We start from the raw sequence: 21556 nt of genomic DNA, 5'->3' as shown, positions 1-21556 counted from the left end.
TAACACATCACGTTTTAATCTCCAAGTTTTTTTGGCGGTTTTCAAACCACAGAAAAAGTCGGAACCTTTGTGGACTGATGGTTGTTGATCAGTTATTGCACTATCTGTTCCCCGTTTCCTCAGTGGCCCATGTCTAAATATCAATTGTAAAGCATCCTTGCCGACCACTGGTCTTTGTGGATCTCAAAAACAGACTGCTTCAAGCATTTGATTTCAGGTACCGGGTGAACGAGTGCATGACCCTGGTCACCAAATGTTTTACGGATGCTGTCTGTTCGGCCGGTTCGTCATTTGAGGCGCTAGACGCGATGCCACTGAACAGTATGACTGGTTTCGTGGTTCTCAGTGTGTGTCACCAACGCATGCATTCGTGCTTTTTGCTATTATTGTTATTGTAGTCGTCGTGGTTGTTATTGTTACCATCATTATTAAGTATTCCTTCATGTATGGGCAATGGTCGTTATATATCTACATCTAGGCATATATATATATATATATATATATATATATATATTTCTATCATAATCTTACGGCTGTTTGAATTTATCACAGAAAACAACAAAAAACCTAATTAATACATGTGAGTTTGTCTCAAAAACGAAGAAAACAACAACAACAACAAAAATACTGTTCGCAGAGAACAAAATATCCTTTGTGGTTCATGTATTTTTTATCACATAAGATGCACAGGACGAGCAATACCGATTACTTTTACATTTTGATAGTGATAATCTTGTGTGTCAGTTAGTCAAGTTGTTGAAAGGTGATAAGGATTAAAAAGCATAATGATACAGAGAGAAAAAGTCCGTTGAAAAACGCATCACTGTGAGCGGAACAGTATATGTGTGACTGATATGAGTGAATGTGGCTGCCAAAGAGTATGGGAAAAAGAACTAGTACGTGTCAGCATCTCAAAAGTCTGTCACATGCATGCTATTTAACTTATGCATTGACAACGCATTCCCCCTCCTTTCTCTTACTGGAAAGTCGATGTCTGACCAACCCTTTAGATTTATGTGCAGATCAGGCATCCGTCTTTTGGTTTTGTTTGTTTTTAACATAAGTAGTGGTGTTGCGTATATGCATCAGTCCGCACGCCAACGCTTTGATGCCCCTTTGAAAGCTGAATCTGGCATCACATTATTGACTTGGGATTTCATTTTGACAGCAATTCATTCCAACCTTCATTTGTTTGCGTTCTTTGGAATTTATTCAGAGGTCCCGCGTCGAATAGCAATGCTACCTTCTAACAGCTTTGTCCTTTAACTTGTTTTCGTAAATGAAGCTGTTAATATGCCAGTGATTGCCCCCCCCCCCACATACACACACACCATACACACACAAACACACACACCACACACACAACTTCGAACATAACCTCATAACCTTAATAATAATTATTGTGTGTAATAAACCCAAGAAAACACATGTTAACACAGTGGATCTGACAATATACCAACAAGACAAAGTTTTCATGAGTATAACGATGTTTTATTATCACTGATTATTATCATCGCATCAACAACAACAACAACAACAAAAAAAAAAAAAAGAAAAAAAAAAAGGTAACAGATGCGCAACCCCTCACGGAATTTTCCTTCTTTTTCTTTTACTTTCCAAACTGTCCAGTTCTCAAAGAAAGAAAATGTTATTAAATGTTATTTTCCTAGAGAGAGAGAGAGAAAAAAAACAAAAAACAAAAAAAACTGGAAGGATTTGTTCCGCTTTTGAAAGATGCCTGGCACATGTGCTTAAATGTTGAGCTTTCAATTGTCAGGACAGACGAACTTTTTTGTTGAATAGTTTTGCACTCGAGATATTTATTAATAGGTCAAGCAGTATATTGTTGGAATTCGCATATTTTGGTATGAGATAAAAATTGATAACACATAAGTGTTTCTGGGGATTATAAGCTGAATACAGTATTGTAGAAGGCGCTGTTTTGAGCTTTTTATTATCACAGGAATGTCCACAATTAAAGACTCCGTAATCATGCCAGTAGAAGTGGCAAGCAGTTTATGTGGACACACATACACACGCGCGCGCGCGCACACACACACACATAACTACACATAACTACACACACAACGTGCAAAACAGAGTGATGGCATGGTTTACATACGTTAACCAATAAAGTTGGAACAACAATGATTTTGTCTGCTGTACAACATGAAACAGCATGATGGCGTCAGTTTTCCATTGCACCGTTGGGTCAGTTCTGAACACTACGCCATGTACACATGCTCTCAAGAACATCGCACACATGCATGTACACACAAACATTCAAATATTCAAAGATATATATGACATTTGTAGCATACTGGCCATATGACTATACACAAAAAAAAGTACCAAACTGTAACTTTGAGAGATGGTTGAGTTGTGCAAAGGCAAGAGAGCGCGTTAAAAGGAATCTTAGAAGAAACAGTAACTGTATATGAAACATCAGTTCTGAAACAGAACAAGCAATATTTCCAGTCTGGAAGTGAAATGACATACAATTCTTCAACATTAGTACAGGCTCTAATTGTGACTGGACCACCAAAAGTCAACAGATGGACACTTAACTACCCACTAGGGATTCATTTTTTTCCGATACAATTTGATCTATTGATTTTAAACAGTGTAGTATACATCACCTTTATGAAATTGGTCTTTAACACAACTGTAACATTATACATTTCTACGCTTTTTGGACGGCTTCGAGTAACTGACACTGTACAAATTCATACTGAGAACCGCTGATCTCATTCCTGACGTTAGAGACTTTTTTGGGTCTCCCTGTGGTGACCTTTGATGCCATGCTTTTTTTTTTTTTTTGCTGGTTCTGCCGAGGATGGACATTGAGCACGCGTCCATCATGCACGCGAACTGAAAGAAACATACCCACAAGCAAACCAAAAGAACTAAAAAAAAAAAAAAAAAAAAAAAAAAAACTAAACTAAAAAAAACATGGTATCTTTCTAGATGGACTGGGTCTGGTTTGAGCGCACGACGGGCGCAATAGCCGAGTGGTTAAAGCGTTGGACTTTCAATTTGAGGGTCCGGGGTTCGAATCTCGGTAACGGCGCCTGGTGGGTAAAGCATGTAGATTTTTCCGATCTCCCAGGTCAACAAATGTGCAGACCTGCTTGTGCCTGAACCCACTTCGTGTGTATACGCAAGCAGAAGATCAAATACGCACGTTAAAGATCATGTGATCCATGTCAGCGCTCGGTGGGTTATGGTAACAAGAACATACTCAATGTGCACCCTTGAAAACGAATTATGGCTGCCTACATGGCGGGATAATAACGGTCATACACATAAAAGCCCACTCGTGTACATACGACGTTCACTCGTATGTACACTAGTGGCCTTTTTCGTGTATGACCGTTTATACCCCGCCATGTATATACACGAGTGGGTTTTTACGTGTATGACCGTTTATACCCCGCCATGCAGGCAGCCATACCCCGTTTTCGGGGGTGTGCTTGCAGGGTATGTTCTTGTGGGAGTTGCAGCCCATGAACGAAGAAGATGGTGGTTTGAGAGCACAAACGTGCTCCTCCTCTCAGTGGCAGCTGCACAGAATAGGAACATAAAAAGAAAAAAAAAATGTTTGGTTGCAGGATCAGAAGGGGAATGTGATCAGTGTTTTTTGATGCGGCTTTTCACTCAGATCTGAGACCTGTGTTCTCCTTTGAATGTTTAGGGGTTGGAGGTCGGTGGATGGGGTAGGTGGGGAATTATAACTTTCTTTTATTATTACAATAACTATTTTTCAAGCCGTCTCGAGATAAAAAAAAAAAAAAAAAAAAATGATGAAGAAAGAAATGCAGGTACACAACCTTCAAATGCATACTCTTGACTATGATTATCAGAAGACACACACACACACACACACACACACACACACACACACACTTGCACCTTCATTCAATGCCCTTTCTCTGTCTTGTTTACAGTAACTCCATCACATCCAGGTCTTGATTTCATAAGAACCGATAAATCGTACATGTTCTTTATGAGAATGATAAACCGTTCCTTGAACACAGTCTAAGGTGTCCATACGGTCTTCCTCCATCGCAGGCTCAGATAAACGTAGCCTTGCAAAGACTCAGGTTTACATGTTCAGGCTGTCATATTTCTTAGGGATTGCGACAAACATTCCCTTGCTTATGACCACCGTCACTGCATAGTCATGCTGTCCTCCAAAGCTGGTCTTTGCACAGGATGCTCCATGTTAATTCTGCCTTTATTCTATGCGGGGAGGAAATGGACCACTGTCCAGCACAGGACAGGTCCAAGCCGTTTTTTTTATTTATTCACTTACTTTTTATTAAGATCTATGACAAACTGACCTTTCATGTCCGCGCGGTCTCCATGACAAGACTTTTCCTCGTATACATTTATACTGCTACTACTACTACTACACCATCCACACTGCGCTAAGCTTATCATTCACGGGAATGTAAACAAAAATAAAACCTTGCTTTACAGAAACCCTATGCGTCCAACACATCCTCAGTGTTATTCAAGGCCAGAAGCACCTCCGTGTAGACCATCAGAGTCACAGCGTTGACGGGGAAGGCCCTCAAGGTGACGGCCAGGGCCCCCCTGTAGAACACCCTCCACCCTTCCTCCCGGTACGCCTTCTTGGCGCAGTGCCAGAACCCCGTGTACACGTGCGAGCCCGTGTCCACCTGCATGCGGCTCTTGACCACGTCCAAAGGCATGACCACGATCCAGCTCAGCACCCCGGCCAACCCCCCGCAGAAGAAGTTGACGAAGGGGTTGGGGACGGACGGCAGGAACTCGTTGGCCTCGTAGGCCACCATCTCGTAGGAGGACATGTAGACGGCGTTGGCGGGGCTGTCCCGGGCCAGCTGGGTCCAGAACCCCCGGAAGATGCCCTTTACGCCGGAGAGCTTGACGATCTCGACGGAGGCCTCCAGCGGTCCGCGGTGAAATTTGGACCGCAGCACCCTATAATCTACAGGAGTGTCGGCAGAAATGCGCAAACCGTGTGTGAGAGGTCTCAATAGTCTGAAGTAAGTCATCATGGGTGACATTTACTGGTATGGCATTAATGTAACGGCGGTTCAAATGACACAATGTCGCACAGACACGCTGACGTGTACATACCCGCACGCACACACACACACACAGGCACACACAATAAACCCGAAAACACACACACATGCGCTCACTCTCACGCACGCCGCATACTCACACACATTCACAAACACACATCTATCTAACAGGCTGTATTACTACCCTTATAATAATTGTCTTTACACCCAGTCCTCATGACAGTTGTGTAATGCATGTGCTAAGCAAACAACCTTTTCCCTTCTGCCCACTTCCAAACTCCCTTTCCCCTTTTCCTCCGTTACAAAACACAGATACTTAGTCACACACACACACGCTCTCTCTCTCTCTCTCTCTCTCTCCCCCTCTCACAACACACACGCATGTGCGCGCATGCAGGCACGTATGCAGATATATATATAATTAAAAAAACACAAAAACAACTATATACAATCACCTATCCCAGGAAATCACATGAACACACACACACACTCTCTCTTTCACACAGCACACACGCACGCAGGCAGATAATTTTATATATATATATATATATATATATATATATATTATGTGGAGTGATGGCCTAGAGGTAACGCGTCCGCCTAGGAAGCGAGAGAATCTGAGCGAGCTGGTTCGAATCACGGCTCAGCCGCCGATATTTTCTCCCCTTCCACTAGACCGTGAGTGGTGGTCTGGACGCTAGTCATTCGGATGAGACGATAAACCGAGGTCCCGTGTGCAGCATGCACATAGTGCACGTAAAATAACCCACGGCAACAAAAGGGTTGTTCCTGGCAAAGTTCTGTAGAAAAATCCACTTCGATAGGAAAGACAAAACTGCACGCATGAAAAAATACCAAAAAAAATGGGTGGCACTGTAGTATAGCGACGCGCTCTCCCTGGGAAGAGCAGCCCGAATTTCATACAGAGAAATCTGTTGTGATAAAAAGAAATACAAATACAAAATATACAATCACCTATCTCAACAAATCACATGAACGCACAAACACAAACACACACACAAAAAAAAACAACAACAACACAACTCGACCTAATTCAACCCATTATATCCCCACCCCCTATCCCCGCAAAAAGAAAAAAAAAAAAGAAGAAAGAATCAACAACAAAAACACCACCAACCCGAGCCACTTTTGGGCACCTCCGGTTGTGACCCGACCTGCGCCTGCAGGGTGACCTTGACGACGTCGATGGGCGTGGCAATGAAGACGGTGGGGAAGGTGGCCAGGAAGCCCGCGCAGAAGGTGCTCTGGAAGTGAGGCTGCTCCGAGTCCGGGACGTTTTGGCTGAAGTGCTGCAGCAGGCCCCCGTAGGTGCCGAAGAAGATGGAGTTCATCACCCCGAAGGACACCAGCGGCCAGGACATGCCGCGGAAGAACCCTTTGCTCTGTTTTTTTCGTTTTGGGTTGTGTGGTGTGTTGTTGTCGGGTGGGGGTGTGGGTGTGGTGTGGTGTGGTGTGTGGGGAGTTGGGGGCAGAAGGAACAGGGGGGGTTTGGGGTGGGGGCGGGGGCGCGGGCGATGTTTTTTTTGGGTGGGGAGGCGGGGGGGGGGAGAGGGGTTAGGGGGGGAGGAGAAGAGTAGGGATGGTGATGGAAAGAAAAGAAACACACACACACACACACACTCACACACACACACACAACACACACGCACGCACAGACGCTCGCACACAGAGTAATTAAGATTTTTTAACAATCATGTTACAGTATTTGGAGGATGAACAATTTTCACCACCATCAAAATACTTATCCAAGTCATCACATCTGCCTAACACACTAGCGTATGCATACTCACACACATGCACAATCCTAAACACGCGTGCACACACACACACACTCACTGACATAACGCAGATGCACCAGTTTGTAGTCTTTTTGTCCATTTCTCATTGTCCGTTTCCTAAAATCATCTTAAGTTCAATAAATTTGTGAGCACGAGGGAGTTTGTCAGTGTCTGCCCGTTTCTTAGTTGCTTGTCTGTTCTGTGCGAACGTGCGTGTTTGTGCGTGTGTGCGTGCGCGCGCTTGTGTGTGTAAGTGTTCGTCTTTGATTAACCAGTTTTTATTTGTTTTTGCTTGTGCTTCGACCACCCTTCACTTCAACCTCCCTCCTCAGTCAGATTCTGCTTTCAATAAACCAACAACAAGAACAGCAACAACAGCAACAACAACAACACACAACAACACACACACACACACACAGATAGAGAGAGGGAGAGAGAGAGAGAGAGAGAGAGAGAGAACAAGAACAAGAACAAAATTTTATTCCATAGGCCTCCGGCCCCTAGAAACAAAAAGAACAATGTAGAATGACTATTATGGAAAAACGAAAACATGAAACAAGCCATGCATGCAAGAAAGTGGAATTTCCTAAACCTACAGATTTTCATTCAGTTATTTTTACAACTGACAGCCAGTACAGAGGGCATTACTCATCTATATTACCTACGAAATTGTTTCGAATTTTCAATGCATAAAACATATAAATTCCTAGGTTCCTAGTTTTAACCATGCTGTCACATTTTAGCACTTGTGGTAGAGATTGTATGCTACAATAGTCCAGGTATTTATCTCTAATTTCGGAATGCAAAGGACGAGAGAGAGAGAGAGAGAGAGAGAGAGAGAGAGAGAGAGAGAGAGAGAGAGAGAGAGAGAAACAGAAAAAACACACACACACCAAAACACACACACGAACAAACACAAAAACAACAAAAAAAAAACCATATCCGACCATGGACTGTACATGCCGCCATCAAAATTTAAAAAAAAGCCCTGGAGGAGCCCCCTTTTTTTTTTTTTTTTTTTTTACAGGTGCATGGGCTGCGTCAGTTCAGTAAGTCCCGCATCAGTCTCATCGTCTGTCTGGTCCGTCTGTATCTTTTTTCCCCTCTAACCAGGCTTTCGTGGGAGATGTTCCGGATGCAGTCCCATAATCCCATGTAGGCAGTCTTAGGATTCTGCGTCTGCATCTGCACCTGGAGAACCCACATGGTTATGAACGGTGACGTGTCATCATATCACTTTTACAGAATGGGTCTACTTCAGTATCTCAATAATCGATACATTCATTTGTGGTGTTTTAACCGCATGCATCAACAATACACTACGGCGGAAGTCACAGTCATTCACTGTGAAAACATAATAGACACAAAATGCTTAGATGTCGACGTAGAGTAAACCAGATATACAGTAATGACAGTCATACAGATGCAATAATAATTATTAAAAAAAACAAACAAAAAACAAAAACATATACGCACAATAGCACTGAACGTACACACGTACAAACGCACACGCAAGTACACACACACACGCGCAAGTACACACACACACTCATACACACACGCGCACACACCCGTTTAAACCACGTTAGTCTGACGTAATTAAAAAAAAAAACTACTACATCCCTTCAATTTTTATTTATTTTATTTAATTTAATTTATTTTTTTAAGAGTTTAAATGCATGTTTTAAACGTCGGTATTCACACTGTACAACGCAACTGAGCATGTTTTATACGGAAAAGCACTTTACAGATCAAATAATTATTATTACCATTATAAATTTGGCCCTTTCTGTTGATTTCCCTTTCTCACGCCTCTCTCTCTCTCTCTCTCTCTCACACACACACACACACACACAGCCTCTTTCACACAGCGCGCACGCAGACAGGTGGTGGCAGACTGACAAAATGCACGCACTCAACGTTACCTTGACCGTGTCCAGCGGGTGTCCGACAGCCATTCCCGCGCATCCTGAAGGCAAACAACAGGGGAAACTCCTTCAATTCAACACTGTGTGTGTGTGTGTGTGTGTGTGTGTGTGTGTTGTTGTTGTTGTTGTCTGTTTCACCCATATTGACGCCATCGTCACCTACGTCACCATCATCATTTGATAAGAAAGGTATCTAGATTACAAAACAGGGCAGTAATGCTTCAAACAGGATCAAAGTTAGCATTTTGATGATTTTAAAGTTAATCATAATGAGATTTACTACTGGAGTAATCTGATCTAAGATTTCCTATTGGAGTACTCTCATCATTAGAACTTGGTCTCTGACCGAGGGTAGGCGCTACATAACGAAGTATCCATATCAATCATCATCATCTCCATCATAATCATCACCCCCATAATTACCACCACCGTCATCAAGACTATCATGATTAGAAACGTGCGCTCGCGCGTGCGTGCGTGTTTTATTCCATAAGTTGAAAGCAGAAACATGGGACTCATTCACACGCATCATGGGAGGTGAAATTGAAAACAATGTGTGTCTTCATTATTTTCAAAAGTTGAACAACACTGTGGGTTTTTTTTTCCCTGCGAGACAGAGGCAGGGAGTTCCAGAAAGTTGGGCCAAATACAGAAAGATTAAAAAAAAAAAAAATTAACCAAAGGGCGCAAGGGAAAAAACGAGGAACTGTCAACCGAGAAGTGTCAAAAGAGCGCAGGGACCCAGAAAGATGGTATTGATGGTACAGCAAGTTAAGTACGAGATGAACCAATTTAGGACCATTCCAAAGCAAGTAAAAGTGGTACGCAACCGTCTAATAAGGATACCATGGTCTATGGTGTCCTACGCTGCGATATGTTAAGCAGTGACATTCACTGTTAGATGCCCGAAGGAGATTATTAACTACACATAACAAGACAGTTTCGATTGCTGTGTGCTGATTGAAATGGCTCCAGACGGTTCTGAGACTCCAATTGTTTCAAAACAAATACGCTCCAACAACTGTGACAAGAAAGGTATCCAGATTAGAAACATGACGGAAGTGCTTCAAACAGTTCGTTTTTTTTTGTTTTGTTTTGTTTTGTTTTTTGTTTGTTTTTGTTTGTTTGTTTGTTTTTGTTTTAACAGGGCTTTAAATTCTGTGGCAAAATGCCAGAAGACAGACTTATTCATAATGAGATTTACTATTGGAGTAATCTCATCTGGACAGGGGCAAGCATGAGGTCAAGGTCGCAGGATTTCTTTGGCATGTTCTGGAGTACCTTTTACACACAGTTTTCCGTTACAAGCTCTCTCCCTTCCCCTTCTCTCTCGCTCTCGCTCGCTCGCCCACACACGCGCACACACACAAACACACACATCCCCAACCAGTATTACCTCCAATCGCCCCAGCGACATAATCGTTAATGACGTTGGTTCCAGCCATAGCTCCAAGGACAGATCGAAGCCGCTGCCGCCTCCACTGTTGGTCATAGACACACACACACACGCACGCACACACACACGCACACGCACACACGTAACCTTTCTGTAGAGCCAGTTACACCTGTGCTACCAATTAGAAATGCGGGGAGTGTAGTGAGAGATCGCATGCTGACTGGATGTCTTTTTCACTTAACCGCTATGACCAGCTGAAAATATATAAGCACAAAGAGCATGTTAAAGTTCTAAGTCTTCCTTCAGGGCCGCTCGGGTGTGTTCAATCAGTAGAAAATACGACTAGTTTGGTTGTAGCAGAAGAAGCAGTTCTAGTAATAACAGCTCAGCAAGCTTGATGGGTCTATGCGAAGCTGAGGCATCTGCTCCTCCCCTCTCCCTCCCTCCCCCTTTGTAACAGCAGATGTGGTGTAGCGTATATGGATCAGGCCGCACGCTTTGACACCTCCTTGAAACTAAAACTGAAGCAGCACAACAGAAGCAGCAGCAGCAGCAACAACAACAGTAACTTCATCTAGGAAGTAACTTATGGAGTGTTTCAAAAGGACATACACGTTCGTTTTCTTTGGACCTACATAAATCTAATCAATTGTGGAGGGTGCTTTGCTAGCACTCACAGAATACGATGGGTTTGCAAACTGGTAATCATAAGTCGAAATCACAATTTGCTATTGTTTTAATAGCAAGACTCATGTTAAGGAAATGAGTAGTACATTCCAAGCCATAGTAGGCCTGCACTTTAGGTGGGATTATCCTGACCTAGAGAAAAAAAAAATCAGATGACAAGAGTGACCGTGATTTCTTGTCTATATTGAGTCCGGGGCGCTTTACAAAATAAAATGATATACAGAAACAGTGATGCAACACGCAAACAGAGTAACAAGCATATGCGCTGCATACAAACACAACGCAACCACTGAAAAAGACAAACTCAGACACACATACACACACACACACACACAAGTAGCTAGAGACGGCGAGAAAGAGAGAGAGAGAGAGAGAGAGAGAGAGAGAGAGAGAGAGAGAGAGAGAGAGAGAGAGAGAGAGAGAGAGAGAGAGGAGGTAGACAAAGAGACACAGACAGACAGATGAAGGACTTACTGACTGACAATTGCTTTATATGGTCTAAACAGGGATAGTCCAGATTTTTATGTTGAACTTGAAAACCGCATAAATGCGGCTGGCCATGAAAATCGTATTACTGGTTGGGGACTGGAATCCTGTCACGGACAGTGCATAATACTTATCCACAGCTGTGTCGTTTCAGGCGGTATCTTAAACCTGCATTTGAAATACAGAAATAAATCTCTCTTGAAGGCCTCAATATCAACGACGCACAATAAGTTTGTAATTATTGGTTTCCGATCCATACAAAACAGTTGATAGTGAAAAAAAAAAAAAAAAATCTTTCAAGCCTTCTCCATAGCAGTTCGCTCCTTCATGTTGTGTGCTTTGTGTGCAGAATATAGTGAAAATCATTATGGATATAATGTTAATAACGAAGTATACTGCACATGATATCAAGTATACTTGTAACTGTGTGTGTGTGTATTGACATGTATGTGTATGCTATGAATGTGCGTTGTTCAAGGGTAACAGGGTGGTGTCACAAGACGTGAAGTGGGTTTACACAATGTGATGTGACACAATGCGGCATGTTAAGCTGTGCTCCAGTGATGCATTTATGCATACACATATATCATATGTGTGTTGTCTGTCTGTCTGTTCTGTTTATCTTTACGTATATATTTTTCCTTTTGCTTTTGAAATGGTGAAAGTAAATGTGCTTGTAATGGATACTTTTGACAAACTCGTACTATTCATGTACTATATATTATGTGTGACAAAAATGGAAATATTTTAAAGTGCATTTTCTGAGCCTTAGTAACTTCAGGCCATTACATACTTTTCACGATAGTGTTGCCCCTTTTATGAAAAGTGTGTGCGCGCGCACGGCCAAGTTCAGAAGGGTGACTTACACAACGCAACTCCGTGCCTGACGTGATAAATATATTATATACATATATTTTACTGGATATCATATGTCATCTACAGCACACAGGAACAGTAGGCGACCTCTGTGTATGTGTGTGTGTGTGTGTGTGTGTGTGTGTGTGTGTGCGCGCGCGTGCCAGTGCGTGCGCGCGTGTGCGTGTGTGTGTGCGTGTGTGTGTGTGTGTGTGTTTTAATGTTCTCCGGCCTGTTGCACTCCTGTACTACAGTATATATAGCAAAGACCCTATATACAAGGTATTTCATTATATGGTTTCTATGCACCTACATACACTTACATGCAAACACACACAAACACCCACACACAAACTCTGACCACACACACGCCCGCGCGCGCGCGTTTAACATTTCTGTGTCGGTTAAGAGCAATCAAGGTGAAACGAAACAGTGACACTGACACGAGTGCCAAGTCCAAGTTGTTGGAACTAAGAAGCCACAAGATCGGGTATCACGTATTCTTCATGCACAGTCGGGCCGAAAGCTGCGTTAAGTCATAAAATCGCATGACTTTAAGTTTAAAGACACAACTAGCAGAATGAAAGCTTACTGAGAATAACCCGATGTCTTCGAAGACAGCATGGCCGGATATCTGGCCGTTTTATGTATGAAGATCTATCGCAAGTATTCGGACACACACACACACACATGCATGTCAGTCAATGAATCAATCCCATTTCATTAAGCGTTTCCATTGATTATGAAGCACTATCATAATCATCCTCAGTTAACATATATGAACAATGTGGGCTATCATATTATATCAATATTAAGGTGTGTAGGCCTGATAAGGCCTTTTGCCCGCTTGAAGTGGGGAAGAAAAAGAGAGTCCCCACATGTATAACTTATAATAAGCATTTTTCCAGCATTGAGTGTACAATGGTTGTCAGTTCATAAATGTGCGCGCGCGCACACACACACACACACACACACACACACATATATATATATATATATATCAAGATGAGTTTTGTATTAAAAAAAAATCTGTGAATGAATGTCAAGATAATTTTTAAAGTATTCACTGTTCCTGCCGTGCGGAAACAACATCATGCAATGACTGTTCTCAGTGTCTGACGCACATGTTACTTCAACTCTTTCCGACTTCGAATGATCGAGAGAGCCGACCAGCCTTCATGAAGTCGTGTTAAGATACAAACGAGTGGGCTGTGTCCATACTAATGAAACAAATAATGTGATATGATTTTAAAAGATTAAACTAGTAAATAAAGTAAGATATGTCAGTGAAGCAGGAAAAAAAAACCCATAAAATAAACCCTGCAAAGTTAAGAAGCGGCCGTTCGCTACCCCCAGCTCAAAATCTAAAGTAGTAAATAGATTTCTGACATGAACAATCTTCCAGTTTCAGATCCCACCACACCAAATATTTTGCCACCGGCGAAGAATCCTATCTGTCACAAATAATGGATAAACATTTGTGGTAATTTATCAGTCAGTGTATCGTGCTGTGCCAGCGAACAGCGAGATCTGCGAAAAGAAATGGGAATCAGCACCAGTGAAGGATCCTCATTCTGACTGGAAAATGGAAACTAAAAATCAATAACGACCGTCTCAGTCACCGGTTCCAGGAGAGACACATCTACTGATGCAAATAGGACAACTGGCGGCTTTTTGTCGAACCAGGAGACACGTTTCTGACATACCTTTCACATACGAATGCATCCTGATATGCGATAAGTGCTGATCTTTGCCATCCGTGGATGTTCAAGCTCACTCAAACTGTCAAATCTCTCTTGAAGCTTTCCTGTCGAGACTCTTTTGTCAGTGAAACGCATTAAGGTGGGTTTGTCCTGTAGCGTAGCAGACGACAAAACCAGGCGAAGCACGTCAGCTTTGGCCTAACACAAATTCAAATGATGGTGTCACCTTCTGTTGTCACAGTGTTTGGGAAATTATCAGAAATGGCTTTACATTTTTATTCTGTTGACATATCTGCTAATACGATCACACAATGATTTATGGGTTTTAAATGCCCATGTCGCCCTTTCAGTCGTGCCACCCGGCGCATCAGTCGTCTCCGCAATCCACTTCCATAATCCAGCTGCCTCTCCCTCTGCAGTATCATTTCTGAGTGGATTCATCATCCCAGTGTCACAACGTAAGTGCCTGAAAACCACGCGACTTGCGTGCTAAAAACAAACGAGCGCAAAACCAAACACACACACACACAAATCCAGAGCAATAGCACTTAACAGAAGGGGCACAACCGAGTTATTGGCGATTCATTTACAAGCACGTGTTCTCCCCCTTGATATGAAAGACGCCATTCCATTGACCATTGATTTTTATTTTATTTATTTATTTATTTTATTGTTTCTCCCTGTTCTAAAATTCGATAATCTTTTTTTTTTTTTTTTTTTTTTTTTTTTTTTACAGAAAGAGGTAGACTAAAAGAATCTTGGTAAAAGTCGACTTACGTGGGATAAAAGAGGCGACGTATCGAACCACAGGCTCTTCTTCAGGCAAATGAAATGAGTGAGTGACAGACAGAAAGATACAGACAGAGCAGGAGGGAGAGAGTAAAGTTCAGGAAAGGAAAGTGATGAGAAGTCACAGGAAAGGACACAAAAAACCAAGAAGGGTGAGCAGAACTGTCAGTGTGGGTGTGTGAAGGAAAGAAAGGGCTCTAAAAGGGAAGGGGGATGGGAAAGGGGGAAAAAGGTGGGCGGGGGCAGAATGGAGGGTGAGGGGGGTAGGGGGAGGGGGGGAGAGGGCAGGAGTGAGGGAAGGGGGTGGGGGAGACTGCTAGGGACATACGAACAAGAAAGTAAAATAAAATAAAATAGTTTTACCAATCCGGCCAATTACTACCACCATAACCCCTTTCACTCACATTTTGATTAGATCCCTTTTCTCTATATGGATTTGTCCGAACGCAGTGACGCCTCCTCAAGTTGAGCTACTGAAACTGAAACTCCCTTTCCTCTGACTAAGAATCAAAATAAGATTTTTTTTTTTTACAATGCAATCAGAAGTTGAGTGCCAGAATAATCAACCCGTACTTGTCAGTATGATTGTGGGACCTCAACATCGAATTGAAGAAGAAGAAGCATGCACGCAGATTTCTCAACGCACTTGGCCACCGTTGACATCCCATGCAAAACAGAAACAAGAACAAAAGTTTGGCAAAGTTGCTTCACAGTGATAATTTCACGGACGTAAACACAGACACGCATCAGTGGACAGACAGACAGACAAAGAGAGAGAGAGAGAGAGAGAGAGAGAGAGAGACAAGAACTAAAGTTTGGCAAAGTTGCTTCACAGTGATAATTTCACGGACGTAAACACAGACACGCATCAGTGGACAGACAGACAGACAAAGAGTGAGAGTGAGAGAGAGAGAGAGAGAGAGAGAGAGAGACAGAGAGAGAGAGAGATCGAAAGACAGACAGTCAAAATGACAGTGACTGAGAAACTCAGTCCAGTCTGTCTCCAACCGACCTGCACTGCACTGGTCCTTCTGCAGTCCGTCCGTCTACCTCAGACGAAGCAAGGCAGCAGAACGCAGACAGAGAAACCAGCTGGAGAGAGACAGAAACGCCACAGATTTTTCAATTTTGAGGTTATATAATAATACAGAGACCGAGATCATGGAAGGAGTCGACTGGTGAGATAAGATCATTCTAAATTTTAGCCAGTCGTTGTGCAATCGAAACGTCTACAGTGCATCTAAAAGACCTAATAATTATACCAGGTGGTACCACAGAGCAAGAATCGAGACATAGCCTACCGTTCATCCACTAAAATCAGACAACTGAACATTTGGGATACCGTGACAGAGCCTTGTGGTCTGCTTTCATTTCGAAACCAACATGTCACAGACCGTAACCAAAAAGGTAGCTAACTCACAGGCCACATCGAAGTAATCGTGCGACTGACTAAGAAACAGCCCTCCTTGACGAAGCTTCCCCCCCCCCGGGGAGAAACTGACCAAATCTTTGGTTACTCAATGAGAGCCGGAGAAAATTCGGTCCAACATGTGCAGCAGAGTTTCGACGAACTACCGTGTACATTCTTTGTATTTCTCCTCCTTAATTATTGCTCTTTATTGTTGGGGTTCAGGAGGAATGACTGATAATAATAATTAAAAAAAAAAACAAAAAAAAAACACACAAAAAAACAAACAAACAAACAACAACAAAACAACCCCCCCTCCCACCTTTTTGCCTTGTTAATGGTTAAAACAACAACAACAACAACTTATTCTAGTAGCTACCTTATTTCGTATTTGTTTTCTAGTTAGTTAGTTAGTTATTGTTCTAAGTGAACACTGCAGCGGCAACACGTTGGTCACTGATGAAGTCCTGGTGCAACGCCGCCGGGGCCCGGAATATTGATCGATAAGGATACTTATACAGCGCCTGACCTCGGTCAGAGACCAATCTCTAAGCGCTTTACAAACAAGGGGTCCTTTGCGCAACTGGCTGCCTCCCTGTGTAGAGCCAACTGACGCCGGGCTGTCATTGGGTGCTCATCATTCGTTTCCTGTGTCATGCAATCAGATTTCAGGCACGCACATACACACACTCAGACAGACATGTAACGTTTAATGTGTATGACCGGTTTTTTTTTTCTTTTTACCCCGCCATGTAGGCAGCCATATTCCGTTTTCGGCAGTGCATATTGTATATGTTCTTGTTTCCATAACCCACCGAACGCAGACGTGGATTACAGGATCTTTAACGTGCGCTTTTGATCTTCTGCGCGCGTGTACACATGATCGGGGTTCAGGCACTAGCAGGTCTGCACACATGTTGACCTGGGAGATCGGAAAAAAAAAATCTCCACCCTTTACCCACCAGGCGCCGTTACCGAGATTCGAACCCGGGACCCTCAGATTGAAAGTCCACCGCTTTAACCATTCGGCCGCTATAGCCCTGACCCAGGATATAAAAGATTACCAGAGGACCCAGAATAATGATGTCCAATACTCGGGTATTACTTTTTGGCATTGGCCATTTTTATACTCGTGTACTGTTTTGGGTGTGGTATGTTATGGCTGCCTGCTACACCGTGCATGGTCCAACACACTGAGTCATCCAAATGCATGGATTTGTGGCTGAATTGACTGGGGAAAAAAAAAAAAAAAAAAGAAAAAAAAAAAAAAAAAAAAAAACCGAAGAGAAGAAGAAGACAGCTCCCCACCGTGCGTGCACAGGCGGGCACAGAGAAATGAAAACTGAAACGTCAAAGGGTATACCCAATTCTAACACCCGGCGCGACAATAATTACCGCGAATTAATTTAGTGTTGTCCCCGGGCTCCATACCGCTCCGTGTCACTCTCTGAGCCAACACACCGGTGCCGCAACAGATCCGCATCTAAGGCAGGCAACAAGTGTGCAGGGATCACGACAGATTGTTCAGTTTCAAGCGCCTATGTCAATCGTGTCGTAGCTTCCGTGAAGAAACCCACTGCTTTCGTCTCTCGGCACTGGTGTGGTGGGATTTTTTTTTTTTTGGGGGGGGGGGGGGGGGGGGGGGGGGGGGGGGGGGGGGGGGGGGGTGTTGTTGTTGTTGTGGTTGTTGTTTGTTTGTTTTTTAATGTTCTCCCCAAATCGACAGCCGAAAAGGTTTTGAACATTGCATAAGCCTCTACTCATTTTTATCTGATAGCTGTTTAGCGTTCTCAAACCGTGTGTGTGTGTGTGTGTGTGCAAATTACAGCTATATATGGGACACGCCCTCTGCATTGATGTCGTGCTTGCCGCCAGGGTGCGCTCCCCCACCTGTCACACAGGTAGTCCGTTCAGAAAAGCAAGGTGTGCACAGAAAGGGAGCACTTGATTGGTCACGGTACGCGGGCCATTCCGACACACAGCTTCCGAAACGATGGTCAGTCAGTCCGGTGAGGTTCTGTTTTTGTGCTACTGTTTGCCGCTTCTTCTAAAGCGTTCTCTTTTGATGGCTAACTACGATTCTGCGCTCCAGTCGCATGTTAGTCACAGTTAATCTTAGTTTCCTCTCGGGACGCAAATTCCTATATCAATCTTCGCGTTTGTCTTTCAAGTTTATTTCTCAAGTTAACTCGTTGAACAAGTTAACTTTTTCCGGCTGGCCGCCAGATCCATTATGTCCCGCCTGAATAATTATTGTTACAAGAGTAGTTGTAATAGTAGTACTCAGTTTCAAAATAATGCGGTTTTCAGCACCGTTTCTGTTGATAATTATGATTGTAAATTGTCTTTAAAATGGCTTCATGATATAGAATAAAAACTCTGCACATGCACTCAGTGTCTGGCTTCGAGGTAACGCGTCCGCCTAGGAAGCAAGAGTCTGAGCGTGTTGGTTCGAATCACGGCACAGTCGCCGGTATTTTCTCCCCTAGTCCGAATCGGATGAGACGATAAACCGAGGTTCCGTGTGCAGCATGCACTTAGCGCACGTTAAAGAACCCACGGCAACAAAAAGGTTGTCCCTAGCAAAATTTTGTACTAAAATCCATTTCGATAGGGTGGGGGTGGGGGGTGGGGATGTACAAAGGGAAAATACAAAAAAATGGGTGGTACTCTCAGTGTAGCGACGTGCTCTCCCTGGGGAGAGCAGCCCGAATTTCACACAGAGAAATCTGGTGTGACAAAAAAGAGAAATACAATACAATACCTATGACTATGACAGAATATAAAAAGCTCTCCAGAGAAATACAATACAATACCTATGACTATGACAGAATATAAAAAGCTCTCCAGAGAAATACAATACAATACCTATGACTATGACAAAGTATAAAAAAGCTCTCCAGAGAAATACAATACAATACCTATGACTATGACAAAAAAAAGCTATCCAGAGAAATACAATACCTATGACTATGACAAAAAAGCTCTCCAGAGAAATACAATACCTATGACTATGACAAAGTATAAAAAGCTCTCCAGAGAAATACATTACAATACCTTGACAAAAAAAAGCTATCCAGAGAAATACAATACAATACCTATGACTATGAGTAGAGTATAAAAAGCTCTCCATACAATACAATACCTATGACTATGACAAAGTATCAAAAGCTCTCCACCACAGATTGGGTGGTGGGTTTCCACTGCTGTCCCCCTCTTAGTCATGGAGCCGACTCCGGGATTCAAGTCCCCCTTCACTCACTTTCATGCCAACGGTATTTCCTCATCAAAATCTAAATCTGCGGTGTTGTGAGGTCAGGATTCATCATGGAAACTGTGTCGGGTTCCGTGGACTGAGGAACGCCACCGCAGTGACAGACTCATTCAGTCCACCAATGCAGTCAGTCCGGCACTGAGTACTGCGGCAACGCAGGGTCTCCTTTGGGGTGGGGTGTGTACAGCCTCGTGGTGACTGGCCCGCCAGCATCGATAGTTCCTCGTGAACTCAGTGCCACAGCTGGAACTCCGCAGTGTTACAGAACTGACGAGTCTGATGGGCCTGTAGCTTGCAATGTAACTTGGGACAAAAAAAACAACCGACAAAATAACGGCAACAAAACAGGCTACAAAAAACCCACCCTCTGTGTGTGTGTGTGTGTGTGTGTGTGTGTGTGTGTGTGTGTGTGTGTGTGTGTGTGTGTGTGTGTGTGTGTGTGTTGTTATGCATGCAAAATCACATTATCAGTTCCGCACGGCATCAGTGTTAGTATCTGTTTTATGTGATTGACGTGACTCGCGTAGTAAGGTTTACGCGATCTACAAACTGATCCACATTGAATATCTTCCGCTTTTTGTTTGCTTGTTTTCGCCTGCCCGCGCTCTCGGGGTGGGGGGAGGATAAAAGAAGAAAAAAAAGAAAGAAAAAAAGAGTCACAGTCGGCCCTCAGAACGACAGGCACGAATCGAGCGCGCCCATGTTCTTATCACATTGTCGCACTTGGCGGCACACGGCACAGGCAAGCCGCCAACCAAACGCACGGCCCCCAAGAGAATCGCGGCGGCCAGACAACTCACCCTAAAAATCTGCACTGTCAACGCGCGCGCTTTGGACCTTTACCACATACTTGTACCACGGGACACTTACCTACTACTACCACTACTACCCCATCCCGCCCACCTTGAATACTACTGATTTTATTTGATCACTTGTGTTTCGTGAGTGACCGTGCTACAAGTTTATGTGTGCACTTTTCCTTGTTGCATACTAAAACTGAAGTTTAACATTTGGAAGTCGACCACGACAAATTCAACAGCGTGACAGTGCCTCGGGGAGTGTCTTGCGAAAAAGAAGTTTTAAACAGACAGTGTTGCGGGCCAGTTGGAAATATTCATAAGCCGTTTTCGTCAGTGTAAGGTGAGTCGTATTCTTTGCAAATCCGTAAGTTGCGTTATGTGGGAGTGGGTTTGTGAAGGAAGGTATGAAAGAAGGTGTATGACGACCGCTTAACCTTAACGTGTAAGTCAGTTAACACCGCTACGTACGTTGTCGTCAGTTCGTCTTATCCAATTTAATCATCATTGTCCTCGGGTGTTGATAACGTGACAACTTAAGTTGCACTGAAATCTGTCGTCGACACCGTTTTGTAGGCCTATTCAGTGTTTTAGTTGTGTTGAAAGATAGTTAAGGAATGTCTCCTTTACTGACTAGAGTTGGTTCGAGTCATGTGTGTGTGTGTGTGTGTGTGTGTGTGTGTAGTGTGTCAGTGTGTGTGTGTGTGTGTGTGTGTTGTGTGTGTGTGTGTGTGTGTGTGTGTGTGTGTGTGTGTGTGTGCGTGCGTGCCAGTAAGTGCGCGCTCAGTTGCGCTACAACTGAATTAGTTTGTAAGGTAAGTGCATCATGTGTGCATTTCATCAGTTACAAATTTTGCATTGCAGGACTGAGTGAGTGACAATGAAATCAAACCTGAACTGACTGACAAGGAAATATGCAATATGACAGTTATAACAAAAAAAAAAAAAAAAAAAAATGGACACAATAACTACTCAGTAATATCATTGATGAATGACCACACAAAAAAAAAAGCAACAAAAAATGGTGCGGAGGAAGAGTATCGAGAGCGCCCTCCCCCCCCACCCCCCCTAAATAAAAAAAAAACCCAAAACACACAAACAAAAAAACCCCCAAAAAACACGACCGCAGGGAACACAATAGTTTTGACTGGCCCAGCTGCTGCAATTGCCGGTGGCATTGGAATTTCTAACCCCCCCCCCCCCCCCACCCCCCACTCCCTTATCGGGTGGAAAATGGGTCTGAAACCGGATCTCTTTACACACAGTGACACACACCGGCAGACACACAGACACTGAAACACAGACATAGACGCACACACAGCGACGGACAGACACAAACACATATTACACACACGCGCA

General features: G+C 43.4%; 2 protein-coding genes across 4 annotated transcripts in view; one reads left to right on the top strand and one right to left on the bottom strand.

Moving 5' to 3' along the window:
- Window positions 1-1545: 1545 nt before the first annotated feature.
- LOC143280889 (solute carrier family 25 member 45-like) lies at window positions 1546-16093 on the bottom strand. 3 transcript variants are annotated; one of them, XM_076585644.1, is made up of 7 exons: window positions 16020-16093; window positions 15731-15810; window positions 10199-10283; window positions 8790-8843; window positions 7985-8065; window positions 6214-6478; window positions 1546-4975 (listed from the first exon to the last, which is right to left on the bottom strand). In XM_076585644.1, the coding sequence occupies exons 5-7, from the start codon at window positions 8057-8059 to the stop codon at window positions 4488-4490; spliced, it is 828 nt and encodes a 275-aa protein (XP_076441759.1). In that variant the 5' UTR covers window positions 8060-8065; window positions 8790-8843; window positions 10199-10283; window positions 15731-15810; window positions 16020-16093; the 3' UTR covers window positions 1546-4487. The 3 variants fall into 3 exon arrangements, with proteins under 3 accessions (XP_076441759.1, XP_076441758.1, XP_076441757.1); XM_076585643.1 differs by having other exon boundaries at window positions 8800-8843; XM_076585642.1 differs by lacking the exons at window positions 15731-15810; window positions 16020-16093 and adding an exon at window positions 13933-14035 and having other exon boundaries at window positions 8800-8843.
- Window positions 16094-20141: 4048 nt separating this feature from the next.
- Window positions 20142-21556, top strand: part of LOC143280888 (spectrin beta chain, non-erythrocytic 5-like) — a 355560-nt gene continuing 354145 nt past the window's right edge. The window contains exon 1 of the mRNA XM_076585640.1: window positions 20142-20540. The gene's annotated coding sequence lies outside the window, so the exon portion shown is untranslated. The remainder of the gene's footprint in view (window positions 20541-21556) is intronic.

Source organism: Babylonia areolata, chromosome 4 (genome assembly GCF_041734735.1).
Source record: "Babylonia areolata isolate BAREFJ2019XMU chromosome 4, ASM4173473v1, whole genome shotgun sequence".
NCBI classification, from domain to species: domain Eukaryota; kingdom Metazoa; phylum Mollusca; class Gastropoda; order Neogastropoda; family Buccinidae; genus Babylonia; species Babylonia areolata.
This window is presented reverse-complemented; position numbering and strand designations above follow the sequence as displayed.